The 18,238-nt window shown below is 39.4% G+C and overlaps 1 protein-coding gene across 13 annotated transcripts in view; it reads left to right on the top strand.

Moving 5' to 3' along the window:
* The window catches only part of LOC133638322 (calcium/calmodulin-dependent protein kinase type II subunit beta), a 67,898-nt gene that overhangs the window by 17,934 nt on the left and 31,726 nt on the right, over positions 1–18,238 (top strand). For 7 of the 13 annotated variants that reach the window (XM_062030833.1, XM_062030832.1, XM_062030830.1 and 4 more), the window contains 8 exons: positions 389–461; positions 3,592–3,694; positions 7,586–7,669; positions 7,757–7,851; positions 7,947–8,069; positions 14,414–14,497; positions 14,568–14,610; positions 17,963–18,034. In XM_062030833.1, coding sequence (XP_061886817.1) covers positions 389–461; positions 3,592–3,694; positions 7,586–7,669; positions 7,757–7,851; positions 7,947–8,069; positions 14,414–14,497; positions 14,568–14,610; positions 17,963–18,034 — 677 coding nt within the window. Of the gene's footprint in view, positions 1–388; positions 462–3,591; positions 3,695–7,585; positions 7,852–7,946; positions 8,070–14,413; positions 14,498–14,567; positions 14,611–17,962; positions 18,035–18,238 lie in introns of all 13 variants that reach the window. The other 6 variants (XM_062030821.1, XM_062030826.1, XM_062030824.1 and 3 more) reach the window with 1 other exon arrangement.

Raw genomic sequence — 18,238 nt, 5'->3', positions numbered from 1 at the left:
TTTGTGTTGCATCGTCCTCGTCACGTCTGTGCCTGCTGTCCCCTTTGTTTCCGCTGAAGCTTTCCTTTCCTTTTTTGTTGTTGCACTTTTTGGAAGAAACGGTTTGCGAGGGAGAGCATGTGACTGACGGAGAGTTCTTGACTTAATGTGTTCGTGCAAGGTGGTGCGGCTTTAAATAACAAGGAAGGGGAGTGCAGGTTGGACACGGCACTCCTGATGTGGCTGACTCATGTCCCATCACACACACACACACACACACACACACACACACACACACACACACACACACACACACACACACACACACACACACAGCTGACGCAGAGTGCCATGTGGGCGCCGCCTCTGCATGCCTTACTAACCGGCTCCCCCTGCTGTTTGCATGCAGTCATTGCATCCAGCAGATCCTGGAGGCGGTGCTTCACTGCCATCAGATGGGTGTGGTCCACAGGGACCTCAAGGTGAGTACCTGCACGCCTTTTAGCATGTTTGTGCATTAGAGCTTGTTTTTTTGGGGGGAGGAACTGTGGAAAAGTCACTCCGCCCTGCCAATATGCCCTTTTTTGTGTGAACAGCACCGACACACAACAAGGGGAGACCGGAAAACTTGAATGTTTGCGTCTTTTACAGTATCTTATAATAATATCCATCCACTTTCTACTGCTTGTCCCTTTTGGGGTGGCAGGGGGTGCTGGAGCCTAGCTCAGCTGCATTCGGGCGGAAGGCGGGGTACACCCTGGACAAGTCGCTACCTCATCACAGTGCCAACACAGATAGACAGACAACATTCACACACTAGGGACCATTTAGTGCATACTTGCCAACCCTCCCGTTTTTAGCGGGAGAATCCCGGTATTCAGCGCCTCTCCCGACAACCTCCCGGCAGAGATTTTCTCCCGACAAACTCCCAGTATTCAGCCGGAGCTGGAGGCCACGCCCCCTCCAGCTCAATGCGGACCTGAGTGGGGACAGCCTGTTCTCACGTCCGCTTTCCCACAATATAAACAGCTTGCCTGCCCAATGACGTCATAACATCTACGGCTTTTAGAGAGTAGAGTGCACAACAAGGAGAGAGAGTTCTTGGTTACTTATGTGGGTTTATTGTTAGGCAGTTTCATTAACGTCCTCCCAGCGCGGTAACAACACACAACAGCAGCAGTCACGTTTAGTCTACCGTAAAGCAGTTCGTCTGCCGTAAACAGCAATGTTGTGACACTCTTAAACAGGACAATACTGCCATCTACTGGATAGCCTGCAGAACACTGAAATTCAAATATTTTATTTATATGTATAATAAAATTTAAAAAAATAAATAATATATATATATATATATATATATATATGTATATATATATATATTTTTTTTTTTTATATATATATATTTTTTTATATATATATATATATATATATATATATATATATATATGAAATACTTGATTTGGTGTATTCTAGCTGTAAATATACTCTCCTCTTAACCACGCCCCCCCCCCCCCCCCCCCCACCTCCCGATATCGGAGGTCTCAAGGTTGACAAGTATGATTTAGTGTTGCCAATCAACCTATCCCCAGGTGCATGTCTTTGGAGGTGGGAGGGGCCTATCCCCAGGTGCATGTCTTTGGAGGTGGGAGGAAGCCGGAGTACTCGGAGGGAACCCACGCAGTCACGGGGAGAACATGCAAACTCCACACAGGAAGATCCCGAGCGCAGGATCGAACCCAGGACTACTCAGGACCTTCATATTGAGAGGCACATGCAGTAACCCCTGTTCCACCGTGCTGCCCTCTTATAATAATATAATTATAATAATTTTTAAGTATTAGCCCGTGTGCTTACATTGTCTTATTAAACATAGAGTACAGTTGTTTTGCAAATATACAAAACCTCTAAACCAGAGCTGGGCAAAATGCGGCCCGTTATGATTTTCAATCCGGACCTCAGGACGTTCTACATCATTTTTTTTAGACCTTTTAACATCAAAACTGTCGCCGCCATTATGATGAGCAGTGCTGTTTTTAAATTACCGTAAGTCTTGAACTATACAAAGCATTTCAATGGTCGGAATCTGTGCTTTTGGGTGTTATAGGAGTTATTACGGTAATCTACGTCACAGCAGCTCAGACCAGGAACAAAGCAGAGTGGGCGGGGTTTGTTTTCAGAGCAGCCAGCCTGAAACGCGTGTATCAGAAACAAATGCAGAAGCAAATTTTTACAACCAATTTCTGCATAAAAGTGATAATATATCAGTTTATTACACTTTGCATTCATATTTTGCTGTTTGTTACATTTTTGTTGCGTTTTGCTTGATCGTAGTTGTGTATATTTTACAGAGGAGCTGGTCTGAGAAGTAAAAGAGCGACGTTCATATGTTGTTAATATTCAGTGTTTTATTGTTCACAGTTAATATTGTAAATCCCACTTTCTTTATTTTAATGTACATTTGGGGTGTCACATTCAGTAAAAAACGGTTAAATTCCATTCCGTTTTTTTTTTAGGTGGTCCTACGTTTTTTAGAATTCTATCGGATGTTATGACTTTTGGTATTAGTGTTCCTGAAAAAAAGGGACCCAAACACACATACTGTACAGCAGGTTTTTGCAGCTAAATGTGTACATGTAATTTACACACATACACATTGGCCCCAGACACATTTTTCTCTCAATGTGGCCCTCGAGTCAAAATGTTTGCTCAGCTCTGCTCTAGGGCTGCAACTAACGATTAATTTGATAATCGATTAATCTGTCGATTATTACTTCGATTAATCGATTAATAATCGGATAAAAGAGACAAACTACATTTCTATCCTTTCCAGTATTTTATTGAAAAAAACCCAGCATACTGGCACCATACTTATTTTGATTATTGTTTCTCAGCTGTTTGTACATGTTGCAGTTTATAAATAAAGGTTTATTTAAAAAAAAAAAAAAAATTAATTTTTTTTTTTTTTTTTAAAAAGCTTCTGCGCATGCGCATAGCATAGATCCAACGAATCGATGACTAAATTAATCGGCAACTATTTTTGTAATCGATTTTAATCGATTTAATCGATTAGTTGTTGCAGCCCTGCTCTGCTCTAAACGTACTTTTTGGTGCGTTTGGTTTACAAGCTCGGTATCGCTGTTAATGTAAGCTAATTAGCTGTTAGTATTTGCTCTTTTCGCTGGAAGGCATTATTATTATTTAGTTTAAATACCAGCGACCCCGAAAGGGACAAGCGGTAGACAATAGATGGATGGATGGAGTTTAAATTTGTCTTCTTTCTAAATGAGAGTGAGCTTTGTATGGTGAGTTTAGTCCTTGCTGTATAATTTAATTGGGTCATTTGATTAAATCCTCCCTCTTGTTTACAAGTCATTTGTGCCCTGATTGAGGTTATAAAACACTGTTGCTAATTAGCTGTTGTAGGTTGCTTTTATTGGATGTTGTTGTAGTGTCTTCTTGTGTTTGAGCAAATATTTATGCTCAAATGTTTTGTATTTAATCTTGTCTACCCGAATAAATGAATGAATTCTCATCCAGCAGATGACTGTCTGGTTCTAATAGAAGGTTCTGGTGCTGACATGGAGTGCTAACATGCTTTGTGCTGTCGTGCAGCCTGAGAATCTGCTGCTGGCCAGCAAGTGTAAAAATGCGGCCGTAAAGCTGGCGGACTTTGGACTGGCCATCGAGGTCCAAGGAGAGCAGCAAGCCTGGTTTGGTATGATACATACACGCACACACACACACACGCACACACACACACACACACACACACACACTTACACACATAAATTCAAGAGCTGACATGAGTAAAAAAACAAACTGATTTTCGACCTAATTTGCTTACAGAATGATTCATAATATTGTTCTGAGATTAAATTGCCACACCATCCAGAACTTTCTGTCCATTCAGAGATGTTCGTCTTTGACAGTGGAACCTCGATTTACAAACTTAAATGTTTCTTGAACGGGGTTTGTTAATGAAACAGTTTGTATAGTGAGGCAAATGTCTTCATAAGAAACAATGTAAATATGAATAATGGGGTCCAGCTCGACAAAAGTCCATATTTTAGTGAAGGTTAGTTAGGCTGACCATATTCTGAAATCCCAAAAAGAGGACACATATGCGTGCCAAGGCGGGCAGCACGCCAAGGCCGGTGAACATTTGCCAATGATACTCGAACTTGCTTTATAAATAATATATTTTTTTAAATAAAGCATTTTTTCTCCTCTGTTGACAGCAGTGTTGGCGCTAGGAATTTTCAAAATGGGGGACCCCATCAAGTCATAAAAATGGGGTCCCACAGTAAATTTTTGGGGTCCCACTTTTTTGTAAGCGTTTTGAAAACAAATGACAAATGTATGCATTATCCTGTTATATCTCACATTCTATATTGTGTTTTGGAAAAGGGTTGTCATAAACGTTACTTAATTCATTAAGAAAGATCATACAAAAGAAAACAAATGTGTATGCATATGTAAATGTATTCAGTTATAAACATTCATTCACTTTCTTCTTTCCTTCATGGATCTAATCTTTACCGCTGCTGGTATTTTTTTCTATGTTTTTATTTAATAAGTTGTAGGTGTATTTATTTTAGTATAAAAGTGTAAAAAGTGTTTTGCTTGTGTCATGAAATGATGATAATGGTGTGCCAGTGCATACATACATTTTATATTTAACACTTAAATCTCCGGAGTCTACATCAACTTCAGATCTATTCCTCATTTCAAAATGTTTTAGTTTTTTTTGTTGGTTTTTTTTTTGTTTTGTTTTCCGCCCTTTTTTGTCAAAATCAAAAAATGTTTTTTATGGCAAACACACAAAATATGCAAAATCTTCCACCAAAAATATTTTTCAAAGTGGAATATTTGATGTGAAGTAATCGGAACCTTGGATAGGTCACTAATTCATTATAACATTGATTTTGATTCAATATTATGTTTTGAGCAATGACCGTTTGAAAAAAAAAAAAACAGCTTTGTTTTATTAGTCAACATTGCAACTTTTTCTAAATTACATTTCACTTTTAAGCTTTTTTATTTCACTTTTGTTATGTTTTTGTTTATTTTAATAGTATTTTTAGAATGTGCCGTGGGCCTTTAAAACATTAGCTGTGGGCCACAAATGGTTAAAAAAAAATTTTTAAAACACAAAAAGTGCGTTAACGCCAACACTGGTTGACAGTATAACAAAATAAGTCACACTTAAACATTCACAGTTTTGGAAAAAAAGTGCAGAGGTAGAAATATTCAAAATAACCTCTTGTATATAATCTAAGCATAAATAATGCCTCAAAAGAAGTTAATTAAATTTAAACAAAAAACAGCAGACGAGCTCTCGCCCTGCACAGCTGTTTTGTGCTTTGTAGTGCCGATATGGGCTTGTAGATCTTTGGCCCCTTTATTAGCCACAGATACATATGTTCCTGCTTTGCACACAGTGCATTCTGCTTCCCATGTGTCACGGCCAGGACGAAAACACGAATACTTTTCCCGCAAATCATCCGTGAAGTTGCATTTACTTTTCGGCATTTCTTGTTTTCATGTCTGTCTCTCCACTCACTAGCTCTCTCGCTCTGTGTCTCTGCCCCTCCCTCACGAATGTTGCTACGTGCGCGCACCTTCAGTTTTTTTTTAACCCCTTCTTAACTTAACCCTGGACGTACATTGAAAATACACGCAACCCTAACTCAAAATGCCGGACATTTGAGGCATTTAAGAAACCCCGCCCGGACACCCCCGCAAAAGAGGACATGTCCGGGGAAAAGAGGACGTATGGTCAGCCTAGGTTAGTACACTTTGAACACAATATAAAAGTGTTATACAGCACTGTATATCAAACAAACAACAATGGGGTAATGGATCAACTTTCTCTTTAACAAGCCAAAACAACAACAATGACTAGCTGAACTGTCCTCTGTATGCACAGATCTGTCCACAGAATAGCTATCCAAAAACTGCCAACAATGCTCCAGTTACATTTAGTGACATGAATATTAACCAGCTATTGGTGATGTTGTAATTACAAGTGCTAACGCAGACAAGCTATTTACAGTGGCGCTGTGATCACAGAGAGCTAAATAGCTTGTGTTGCTTTGTTGACACCGTCCTCTGGTGAGCCTCTTTCTCGCCTCGATGCTCGGGAAAGTTTATTCTAGATCACGAATAATGCCTCTCACCTATCGATGTGAAATAAGTCTTAAATTGTATTCGTTATGGTCTTAAAAAAGTCTTACATTTGCTTTTTAAAACCTGCAGAGACCCTGTTTCTTCCAGTCTTGTGATTTTTCCGTCTATAGTGGGAAATCCGTCTTTTTTTATCTCTGTAAAAATATAACAAATTATTTTCCGTTTTTGTTCGTTTTTTCCGACCTACAATGTGTGTTAAAATCTTGATCAGTCTCTTTGCCATACCTGATAACAACTACAGTTTTCCCATAATGAGTACGGTTTTTGATAATCCAGTGGTAAAAACTACCGTTTTCCATTGAAAATGATTAACTTAAAAATGTAAGCTATGTGGTGAAGCAACTCCACGGGCAGGGGACAACATATATGGGAAACATCAATGATGATTGGTTGGTTTACGTATAAAAACATCCATGATTGGTTGGTTGTTTACTATGATGAGTCACGATTGGTTAATATTAGGGCAAAACATTAGGGACAGGCCAATCAGAGGCAAGATTTATATATTAATAAACTAGTGGAAGATGGCAGAGGGATTCTCTTCCTTAGATGTTTCTTTTAGCGATGTAGACCACGTCCAGGAAACCCACAATGTGTATGCGTGTGGATAAAACATTCATTTGACTTGTTTACCATGTAAGCACAAATCAAAACTGCTCTCGACGTGAAAGAGGTGGAATACACATTTAAGAACACACACGATTGTGGCAGCAGACATGTTTGCTACAGTATAGACTGTGTAAATGCTAACTTTCATTTTCATTGGTGTTTTACAACAAGACAGTAGCTGACATTTTGTTCATTATTTTTTCTCTTTATAGTTTGACATTGAATAGTTGAAACATTTTGAAACATAAACAACATGACTGCAAGATATTTGTTATTTCCTGCTGTAAATCACAAATGACTATTCAGATAAAGGAAGTTAGCTAATAGAATAAACATTGTTTGTACTCTTTATGAATTTTGCATTTGGAGCAGTTAGAAGTGGAGGGGGAGTCGAAGGGACAGAAATTGGCTATAAAATCCAAGGCAGAATCAACTAAAGCAGAAACAAAAAGGAAAATGCAAGCTCCTCAGAAATGTGCCAGAAAGGCTCATGTCAGAGCCATCAAAGCAAAAATGCCTTGTCCCTGGACCGGTGGTGACGTCACAAAGAAGCCAAATTAAAACACAAGACAGTGGTTTAGTGTAGTTTTCCTGAAGGGTACAACCTCAGCGGCGTTCTACAAACAATCATATTTTGTGTGTGTGTGTGTGTGTGTGTGTGTGTGTGTGTGTGTGTGTGTGTGTGTGTGTGTGTGTGTGTTTGTGTGTGTTTGTGTGTGTGTGTGTGTGTGTGTGTGTGTGTGTGTGTGTGTGTGTGTGTGTGTGTGTGTGTGTGTGTGTGTGTGTGTGTGTGTGTGTGTGTGTGTAGGCTTTGCAGGTACACCAGGTTATTTGTCTCCAGAGGTGTTGAGGAAGGAAGCGTATGGAAAACCGGTAGACATCTGGGCATGCGGTAACAAGCTTGTTTCTTTTTTAGAATGCACACTCATTACTTTTACTATATACAGTCTAATGTGTGTGTGTGTGTGTGTGTGCGTAGGCGTGATCCTCTACATCCTCCTGGTGGGTTACCCTCCCTTCTGGGACGAAGACCAACACAAACTGTACCAGCAGATCAAAGCTGGAGCATATGATGTGAGCCTTCACCCGTCACTGTTATTATCATCATCACCATCATCATCACCCTTTTAACCTGTGTGTGTGTGTGTGTGCATGCGCGTTCACTTCAGTTTCCCTCTCCTGAGTGGGACACGGTGACGCCTGAAGCGAAGAATCTGATCAACCAGATGTTGACAATCAACCCGGCCAAGAGAATCACAGCACAGGAGGCCCTCAAGCACCCGTGGGTCTGCGTACGTACTCCTGCTATTACATGCACTGTACACATATTTATATATACAGTATTTTTCGGACTATAAGGCGTACTTAAAATCCTTTAATTTTCTCAAAAATCGACAGTGCGCCTTATGTACGGAATAATTCTGGTTTTGCTTACCGACCTCGAAGCAATTTTATTTGGTACATGGTGTAGTGATAAGTGTGATCAGTAGATGGTAGTCACACATAAGAGATACCTGCAGACTGCAATATTGTCAGGTTCAAACACCAAACTATCTATTACACAAGACAAGAAGAAGGAATCACGCAGAGACAGAGTTGAATTTCACTCATGAGGAGAGACGTACTGGGCTGTACACTCAGTTACAGTTTCCCCCTACGCCAGACCTGGGCATTCTGCGGCCCGCGGGCCGCATCCGGCCCTTCGTGCGTCCCTGTCCGGCCCGCGTGAGGCCAATTATAAATTACAAAATAAATTTAAAAAAGTATCTATGTCGAGTGTGCAATACAACGGTGCTGCTTTTGTTTTGAAAATCGTTATTTGTATTACTTCCGTGTGGACGTGTGCGTGATTGTGAGTGAATGTGAACAGCTGCAATCACAAATTACAAAATAAAGTTGAAAAAACATCTATGTCGTGCGCGCAATACAACTGTGCTGCTTTTATTTTGAAAAGTATTATTTATGGGCGTGTGTCCGTGTGTAACCTGCGAGTGAAGGTGCGCATGCAGCGACAAGTGATGCCCGGTTTACACCCGAGACGCTAAAAAGAGAAAAGTTGATGAGGAATGCCGTGTTTTCAACAAGACATGAACTGCCAAGCAACGTTCCCTCTAAGGTGCGTGCCTGCGCAATTGCGCACTGCTCAAGCGTCTGCTGCGCACAGCAAATATATGCCGCGCACCAAATCAAATCCCATCTGAATTCTAAACAAAATAAACATATTTATTCTATGTAATTTTGCAATGCAACTTTGAGTGACAGTGACAACAAGCGGCCCTAACGGTGTTCGTCAACACCGTTCAATTGAACACCGTTCAATTATTGTAACGTCTATCGAGATGCTTCGAGGACAGGAATTATATCGATCACTTTATTGAGCAAAACTGTTTATATTCGGACATAACCACACCAAAAACATGAGTAAAACACTTCTATCTGGAAAAACTAGTCATTTTCTGCCGTACAAACCAGGCCAAAACCAACTTGTCATCTGTCACCAACACGCATAGCACTAAACCACTGGTGCGTTTATGGCCACACAAAAAGTCAGACAACTCAAACACCACACAAAGTTACACTATGACTCCTCAGTCATACGTGTGCTTATTTTACTGTCATTTATTATTAATGCTAATTTATTTATATTAGTCATGGAATGCTGTTACACACACTATGTTGAAGTATTACTATTATTATTAATTATTATTATTATTATTATTATTATTAATCTTACGGTATATATCAAAAATAATATTGAGCAAAATTTAATTGAAATATTGTCGATGTGGCCCTCCAGCAGTGCTCGGGATGCTCATGCGGCCCCCGGTAAAAATGAATTGCCCACCCCTGCCCTACGCTCTAAGGTACAGTCCCACGTGGTCCTCTATTTATTCGGGAGGTCCCTAGTTAACATCACTGAGGCTCCAAGCAGCCCCAGTAGACACAATACATGATTATTCAGAATGGATCTCGCCCTGTCTCTGTCCTGTCCGCGCCGAGGTACTCGATGTCCGTCCTTGGCTGTCAGCAGGCAGGGTCTGGAACCAAACTGCTGACAAAAGCAAACTCGCAAAGCAAGACCACAAATTGTGTCTTTGCACAGATAGAAAAGTACAACTTCAGCACAATTGATAATAACTATAGCAACGGCCTTTAAGCATAAGAGTTGTGTGATAACTTTATACATAATTATTCTAACAAATGTGATGCCAGTAAACAACACCAAAACTTTAAATGTTTCATTGAAAATATAGAACATTACACACGGCGCTCAAAAATGTGTCAAAATGTTTTAGTATGACTTTGAAGCCGCACCGCTTGATGGATTGTCGGCGCATTACGGCTACTGTAGTCAGAGATACAAGTATTACTATGGTGTGTATATACACTACCGTTCAAAAGTTTGGGGTCACCCAAACAATTTAGTGGAATAGCCTTCATTTCTAAGAACAAGAATAGACTGTCGAGTTTCAGATGAAAGTTCTCTTTTTCTGGCCATTTTGAGCGTTTAATTGACCCCACAAATGTGATGCTCCAGAAACTCAATCTGCTCAAAGGAAGGTCAGTTTTGTAGCTTCTGTAACGAGCTAAACTGTTTTCAGATGTGTGAACATGATTGCACAAGGGTTTTCTAATCATCAATTAGCCTTCTGAGCCAATGAGCAAACACATTGTACCATTAGAACACTGGAGTGATAGTTTCTGGAAATGGGCCTCTATACACCTATGTAGATATTGCACCAAAAACCAGACATTTGCAGCTAGAATAGTCATTTACCACATTAGCAATGTATAGAGTGTATTTCTTTAAAGTTAAGACTAGTTTAAAGTTATCTTCATTGAAAAGTACAGTGCTTTTCCTTCAAAAATAAGGACATTTCAATGTGACCCCAAACTTTTGAACGGTAGTGTAAGGACCGCAAAATGGCACCCATTAGCAGATACCGTATATTATGTGGCGTTTCGTTTCACAATATTATGCAAAACCAACTTTTCTTACATTCTGGTACCTACTGATGTGTATTTGAGATCTGCATAAGTCCTGAAAATTTGCGCACGTCCGCCACTGTAGTCCGTGCAGATACCGTAGTCGATAAGCTTCTTCTTTTTCACTATCTTCTTGTTATGGGACATTCATCCTCCGCTGTTGCCATTTCTAATATAAAGTAGCGTAAAGTTACAACTTATATCTTGCTATGGAAGCGCTAAAACATACCGGTGTGGTGAGTTTACATAATTCATCCACGGAACTTTAGTTATTAGAGGGGACGGCGTGGCGCGGTTTGGAGAGTGGCCGTGTCAGAAACCTGAGGGTTCCTGGCTCAATCCCCACCTTCTACCAACCTCGTCATGACCGTTGTGTCCTTGAGCAAGACACTTCACCCTTGCTCCGGATGGGTCGTGGTTAGCGCCTTGCATGGTAGCTCCCGCCATCAGTGTGTGAATGGGTGAATGTGGAAATACTGTCAAAGCGCTTTGAGTACCTTGAAGGTAGAAAAGCGCTGTACAAGTATAACCTATTTACCATTTAGAGAGTTCCGGTTGGACGGTTTATCACGGGACGCATTTCCGGCGTTGTTGTTGCACCAGTGAGCCACGGATAAGGAGATGCTGCTCCGTTATTGATTGAAGTAAAGTCTGAATGTCATTCAAACAGTTAGCTCCATCTTTTGACACTTCTTCCACACCCGTCCTTGCACGCTACACCGCTACAGCAAAGATGACGGGGAGAAGACGCTGTCAAAGGCGAGCCACGTAAATAAGACTGCCCACAAAACGGCACATGACTGTCAGAAAGCGACTGGAAGATGATGTGTAACATCTATGCAACATTTTAATCCAACTCTTTTTATTGACATTTTCAAATAGACAGAAAAAAGCAAGTCGAAACAGTACAATTTTAAAGTCAGTAAATTCTTCACACCCTTTCCCTTAAAACCCAAACCACCCACCCACCTTCCCACTCCACTCAGGTCAAACCAACAAGGGACATATGTGACCCGTGCTGGCAAAATGAGTCGGAATGCGCACAGGCTAATTTTGAGCTACAGGCAAATAAGTGAAAAAAATGTATCTTGGTTGAAATTGAGATTTTCACAAAAATGAGTCCATAAAGCCACAATCTAGCGATCCCAATCATCGAAATAGCAAGAAAACATCTTAAATCACCTTTATTTGATGGTTTTGTACGAGGTATGTCTTCAGAAATTAGTCCTTTGTGTTAAAATTCCTTGAGAAAATCCAGTGTTTTCAACGCTCACTCGCGGCAACAAGGGGGAATCCCCCTAGCCATATTTGCTATCATTGTGACGCCAAGTTGACCTACTTTCTAAAAATGAGCATGGAATTCCCGATGACGCCATTCTGAACCAATAGAATTCGAGTTTTTAAACCTGTCCCGACGTAAACAAATCCGGCTTGTTGCTAAGGGTCGCTGTGAGGCGTACCCTCATTGGTTGAATCACCCCGCGCGGTGCATTGTGGTATCATGGCAGCGCCCTGATGAAAAACAACACAGTAATTCGAGCGGAATATTTGGTGAAAAAAGGTGATTTTCGAACATTTAATTATTATTTTTGTGGATAAGTTAGACTGTTTTACATTCCGTAATGGATTTAGAAGGTGGAGAGGGTACACAGGCGGTTGCAAGTGCGCTAAATTCACTGCAGTCGGCGAATCTTCTTAGTGCTGCTGGTCAGGAATATTACGGACAGCTGACCAGCTGACAAACTGACCAGTGAACAAAAAAACTGTGACATAACAGTGTTGAAATTTTTGTACATAACCGTTTTCAATAGAGTTGAATATATATTTTTCCTTTAGACATGGGATTTGACTTTTAATTGTACCAATGTTGGTGTTGCTACAAGGACTTTTAAGGTATGGTTGCTATGGAGTTTTGTTTTGGAACATTCTGTTCTGGAACAGTAAACTTTAAGCTGTTTTTTCTCAAAACGGACCCTCAAACTTGGTCGACTTCAATCGGATGTAACTCTGTCATTTTCTGTCCGATTCCAACAAACCATATATCATTTTGAAGGTCTTTAGATGGAGAATGTGTAAATAACAATAACTCAGTTTTTAAAATTTCCTCATTGTGACTCATTTTGCCAGCACAGGTCACATATGGCACAAACATATAACATGTAAAACGACAAAAACAGACACATTCACACACACACACACACACGAGGCCAGAGACAGACAGAGGCTGTAAGGAGAGAGAAAGGGAGAAAGAGAAAATGAACAAAAGGGAAATTATTCCTCATCTGCGTCTGGGCATAAGTCAAGAAAGTTGACATACAGCAAGAAAGGACTCCATGAGCTTTGAAACGCTTGAGCAGAGCCTTTTAGCGAAAACCTACGTTTTTCAAGTTTTAGATCATCTATGCAACATTTTGACCAAAGAACATCCGTTACATGTTATGTAGACCACAAGGAAGTCTTTTACATTTAGAAAAAAATCATAATATGACTCCTTTAATGCATCTTTTGTATGAAAAAATACCTAAACAGACCCGCTCATCGGCAGTGCGCCTTATAATCTGGTGCGCCCTATGGTCCAGAAAATACGGTACATACTGTGTATATAACGTGCTGTAACATTTTTGGACATTGAAATATCTCGAAAATGGGATAATTAATGTCTATTGTGTCCCATATACATACACTACCGTTCAATGTAAATAGTCATAAAAATAAAGAAAACGCATTGAATGAGAAGGTGTCCAAACTTTTGGCCTGTACTGTATATATTTATATATATACACTACCGTTCAAAACTTTGGGGTCACATTGAAATCTCCTTATTTTTGAAGGAAAAGCACTGTACTTTTCAATGAAGATAACTTTAAACTAGTCTTAACTTTAAAGAAATACACTCTATACATTGCTAATGTGGTAAATGACTATTGTAGCTGCAAATGTCTGGTTTTTGGTGCAATATCTACATCGGTGTATAGAGGCCCATTTCCAGCAACTATCACTCCAGTGTTCTAATGGTACAATGTGTTTGCTCATTGGCTCAGAAGGCTAATTGATGATTAGAAAACCCTTGTGCAATCATGTTCACACATCTGAAAACAGTTTAGCTCGTTACAGAAGCTACAAAACTGACCTTCCTTTGAGCAGATTGAGTTTCTGGAGCATCACATTGGTGGGGTCAATTAAACGCTCAAAATGGCCAGAAAAAGAGAACTTTCATCTGAAACTCGACAGTCTATTCTTGTTCTTAGAAATGAAGGCTATTCCACAAAATTGTTTGGGTGACCCCAAACTTTTGAACGGTAGTGTATGTGTACATTTACACACACATAATTACACGTATACACACACACTTTTCTTCTTCATAAAGAGATTTTTCTTTGAAAGTTGTGTGAGATAAAAAGACAACAATTCTCAACATGTCCTAATCGTCATTATACAACACACTTAGTGAAACACATCAAAGTGCGTGCTCAGGGACTCAAACAACGAGCGCTCCGCTCTCTCTTAGTTTCTAACTTGCTAATCCTGGCCAACATCTGGCCAAAGCTGCCAAGCATCTTTGCCATCTGTTGGGGAACATGCCAGCCAGCCCATGTTGGCCTGAGGATCAACCCACTTCATTAGGGACACCTCTTCCTCGTCTCCACAGCAACGCTCCACCGTGGCCTCCATGATGCACAGACAGGAGACCGTCGAGTGTCTGAAGAAGTTTAACGCCAGGAGGAAACTCAAGGTGTGGAAGTGACACGTTAAAAGCGTTACACGGCGAGACGGTGCTCACGTTCAATCCTCCTCGTCCACAGGGGGCCATCTTGACCACCATGCTGGTGTCCAGGAACTTCTCTGGTGAGAACCCCAAAACCACACCTTTACAATATAATGCTATGGTACATGTTTTTGTAACACATGTTACAAATAGCATATTGTTTCTAATACATGTGTAACACGTGCTATAAAAAACATGTTATATGTAACATATACAACTTATAGAGCATGTAACATATAGGTAACATATGTAACAAAGAGCATGCTCATGTAACATGTTATATATAACATATTATATGTAACAGATTATTAAGAGCATGTTATAAGTAACACTTTATATATAACTAGGGATGTCCGATAATGGCTTTTTGCCGATATCCAATATGCCGATATTGTCCAACTCTTTAATTACCGATACCGATATCAACCGATACCGATATCAACCGATATATACAGTCGTGGAATTAACACATTATTATGCCTAATTTGGACAACCAGGTATGGTGAAGATAAGGTACTTTTTAAAAAAATTAATCAAATAAAATAAGATAAATAAATTAAAAACATTTTCTTGAATAAAAAAGAAAGTAAAACAATATAAAAACAGTTACATAGAAACTAGTAATGAATGAAAATTAGTAAAATTAACTGTTAAAGGTTAGTACTATTAGTAGACCAGCAGCACGCACAATCATGTGTGCTTACGGACTGTATCCCTTGCAGACTGTATTGATATATATTGATATATAATGTAGGAAGCAGAATATTAATAACAGAAAGAAACAACCCTTTTGTGTGAATGAGTGTAAATGGGGGAGGGAGGTTTTTTGGGTTGGTGCACTAATTGTAAGTGTATCTTGTGTTTTTTATGTGGATTTAATTTAAAAAAAAAAAAAAAAAAAAAAAAAAAAAGTCCGATACTGATAATAAAAAAAACGATACCGATAATTTCCGATATTACATTTTAACGCATTTATCGGCCGATAATTTCGGCAGACCGATATTATCGGACATCTCTATATATAACTTATGTTATAAAAAGCATATTATATGTAACATAAGTTATAAAAAACATGTTATGTTTATTAAATGTTATGTAACAAAGAGCATCACATGTGTAACATGTTTTATATAACACATGCGACAAAGAGCATCTTATATGCAATATGTTCTATGTAACACATGTTATAAATAGCATGTTACATTTTATATTCTATACATTTCAAATGTTTTCCCCAACCCATTTTTGATGCTAAACTATTTGCACATTTCTCAACCACTTCTAACGTTCATAAACCAAAATATTCAGGAAAGTTATTTCCAGCATTCCAAAAATTCCTCCTTTTCCTATAATTCCACATTTTCCGTACATCTTTTCACCTCATAATTGTACGCAAATTGTCTTCTATTCTATTTATTTTGAAACGTTTTAAGGCACAATGATTCTTTTGAAAGGTGATCGCAGTCGTGTTGTTGTGGTTTCTCTCATAGCCACCAGGGGGAGACAGACATTACACAGGACAGCGCAGTACTGGAGTCAATTAACGGAACACTTTTCTGCTTTTGAACTATTAGTCTTATTAGGGCCCGAGCAGCAAACATCTGCAAAGGCCCTATTGAAATAGCTTTGTTTATTATTATATTGTATTCATACATTATATTAATGTATTTTTTTCTTTTTTGTCATGATGGTTGTTGTTTTGTCACACACTTATGAGTGAGGCTTCTCATTTAAATTGAGATTCAATTCCCTCATGGACTTACCATTTACAGTGTGAGTGTTTTTTCTATGAAAATATGTTAAACAATTACAGCTTCTTAATGTTGTTTAGAACTGTGACATACAAATTAAACACAATATTTTTGTTTTAATCTCCTTTAAACCTCCGAACCAGAACAGACTGACGTTTGCGGAAGAAAGGTCTATATTCTCGTCTATTTTGAGACGATGCTCCAGATACGTAGTTAGTAGTCTAAGGGAGCGCCACTTTGTCTCCTTCTTAATGGGAGCGCCCTCAATGTTAAACATGTTGGTCCAAACTTTTACCGTGAGGGCCGCATACTGAAAAATTAAAATTGATGCAAGGCCATTTTGATCATTGTAATTTTTAAATGCTAAAAGCAACACATGTAGATATGCTAAGATGCTATGAAGTGTATCTCTAAAAACAGCTTCATATCAGTTATATGCAGGCCTGGCCCTAACCAATCTGGCGCCCTAGGCAACATTTTAGGTGGCGCCCCCCGCCCCACATCGACAGTGAAGTGTATATACTCACAAGAAACCGAATAGCTTTGTCTTTGACCTTTTTTTTACTTAAAGAAAGCAAATTAACATATTATATGAGAATGTTATGTTATGATTATCTTCAACCGAATCACAGCAGTGCTCAAATTAAAAAAACAGCATTCCCTCTCATGTGATATTGCTTAATTACACTTTAACAACTATAGGCTTACAACTATACCTAATATATAAAAGGGTGGAAAAGTGACTATTACCTGCAGGGCAAACATTAGCTAACCAGAAGGCAATAACAATGTAAACAAAAAACACCTGCTTAAAAGATCTAATACAAATGTCCCCGAGGAATGTAAGGTGGGAGTACTGTAATTACCTAACGTTACATTATTATTTTCCATAACAATTTAGCCCCCTCCACAATATTAACCAGACGTTAAAACAGAACTAGCTATTTATTGATTAGCAATTGCCGAATCATGTAACATTAGCTTAATGCTAAAAAGCCAGGTTACTATCACATTCTGTAACAGACAAATAATTTAATGTAGGCTAACGTTACCTACCTGCTACCTCTGTCTTTTTCTCGTTTCTCCTCTTCTTTTCTCTTTTTTCTTCCCTGGGCACCTGACAGTTTTGGCCGTTTTGACATCTTGTGTTGATTTTTTGATGTGGCAAGAGTCATGATACGGGAAGGGAGGGGCGCACCGTGCGGGGGGATGGGGGGGGGGCGTAATGTTGTAACAAATATTTCTATTAAATAGGCTTTACTTTGCATTTTAATTAATGTGGGATTAATTTTTGTATTTAGAAATATTAGTACCAACTTTTTTTTTTTTTTTTCTCCAACATTTGTGGCACTGGCGTGGCGCCCCCTGATGGACGGCGCCCTTAGCATTTGCCTATACGGCCTATGCCACGGGCCGGCCCTGGTTATATGTTATAAGTGACAACGCGTATTAGTATTTGTGTACACAACATTGTGTCTTTTCTCTTTTTTTTCCCCCCAACTTTCCAGATTTTTCTTGTTTAATTGTCATTATTAGAAAGAATATAATATTGATAAAAATGATACATCTCATTGATATTGAATGTATTTTATTATGACAAGAAAAGGGAGTTGATAGACAAAAAGACAAAAAAAAGTAAACAACAGTGTTGTTGACTGTGTTTATCTCCATCTTCACTCAGTGGGACGTCAGACCACGGCACCGTCAGGCATCAGTGGCGTGACAGGAAACCCCGCCGGCATCGTGGAACAAGGTGAACCCTCCTGCGACGCTCTTCTTCCTCGCTGCCGTGATGTCAAAGTTTCTCTAACGTTTGTTTTCATCTCTCTTGCTGGACTTCGTGGGCCTCCACGCTCGCCAAGGTAAGCGGCCTCTTTTTTTGGCCTCTGGTGCGCACCCTGCCGGGGATTAGGAGCAGAGTTGCACGCACTTTGGTGTGTTTGAGGCCGCTGGGATA

The sequence above is a fragment of the Entelurus aequoreus genome, linkage group LG21 (genome assembly GCF_033978785.1).
Source record: "Entelurus aequoreus isolate RoL-2023_Sb linkage group LG21, RoL_Eaeq_v1.1, whole genome shotgun sequence".
NCBI classification, from domain to species: domain Eukaryota; kingdom Metazoa; phylum Chordata; class Actinopteri; order Syngnathiformes; family Syngnathidae; genus Entelurus; species Entelurus aequoreus.
The sequence above is the reverse complement of the archived record's forward strand: the minus strand, read 5'-3'. Positions and strand labels throughout refer to the sequence as shown.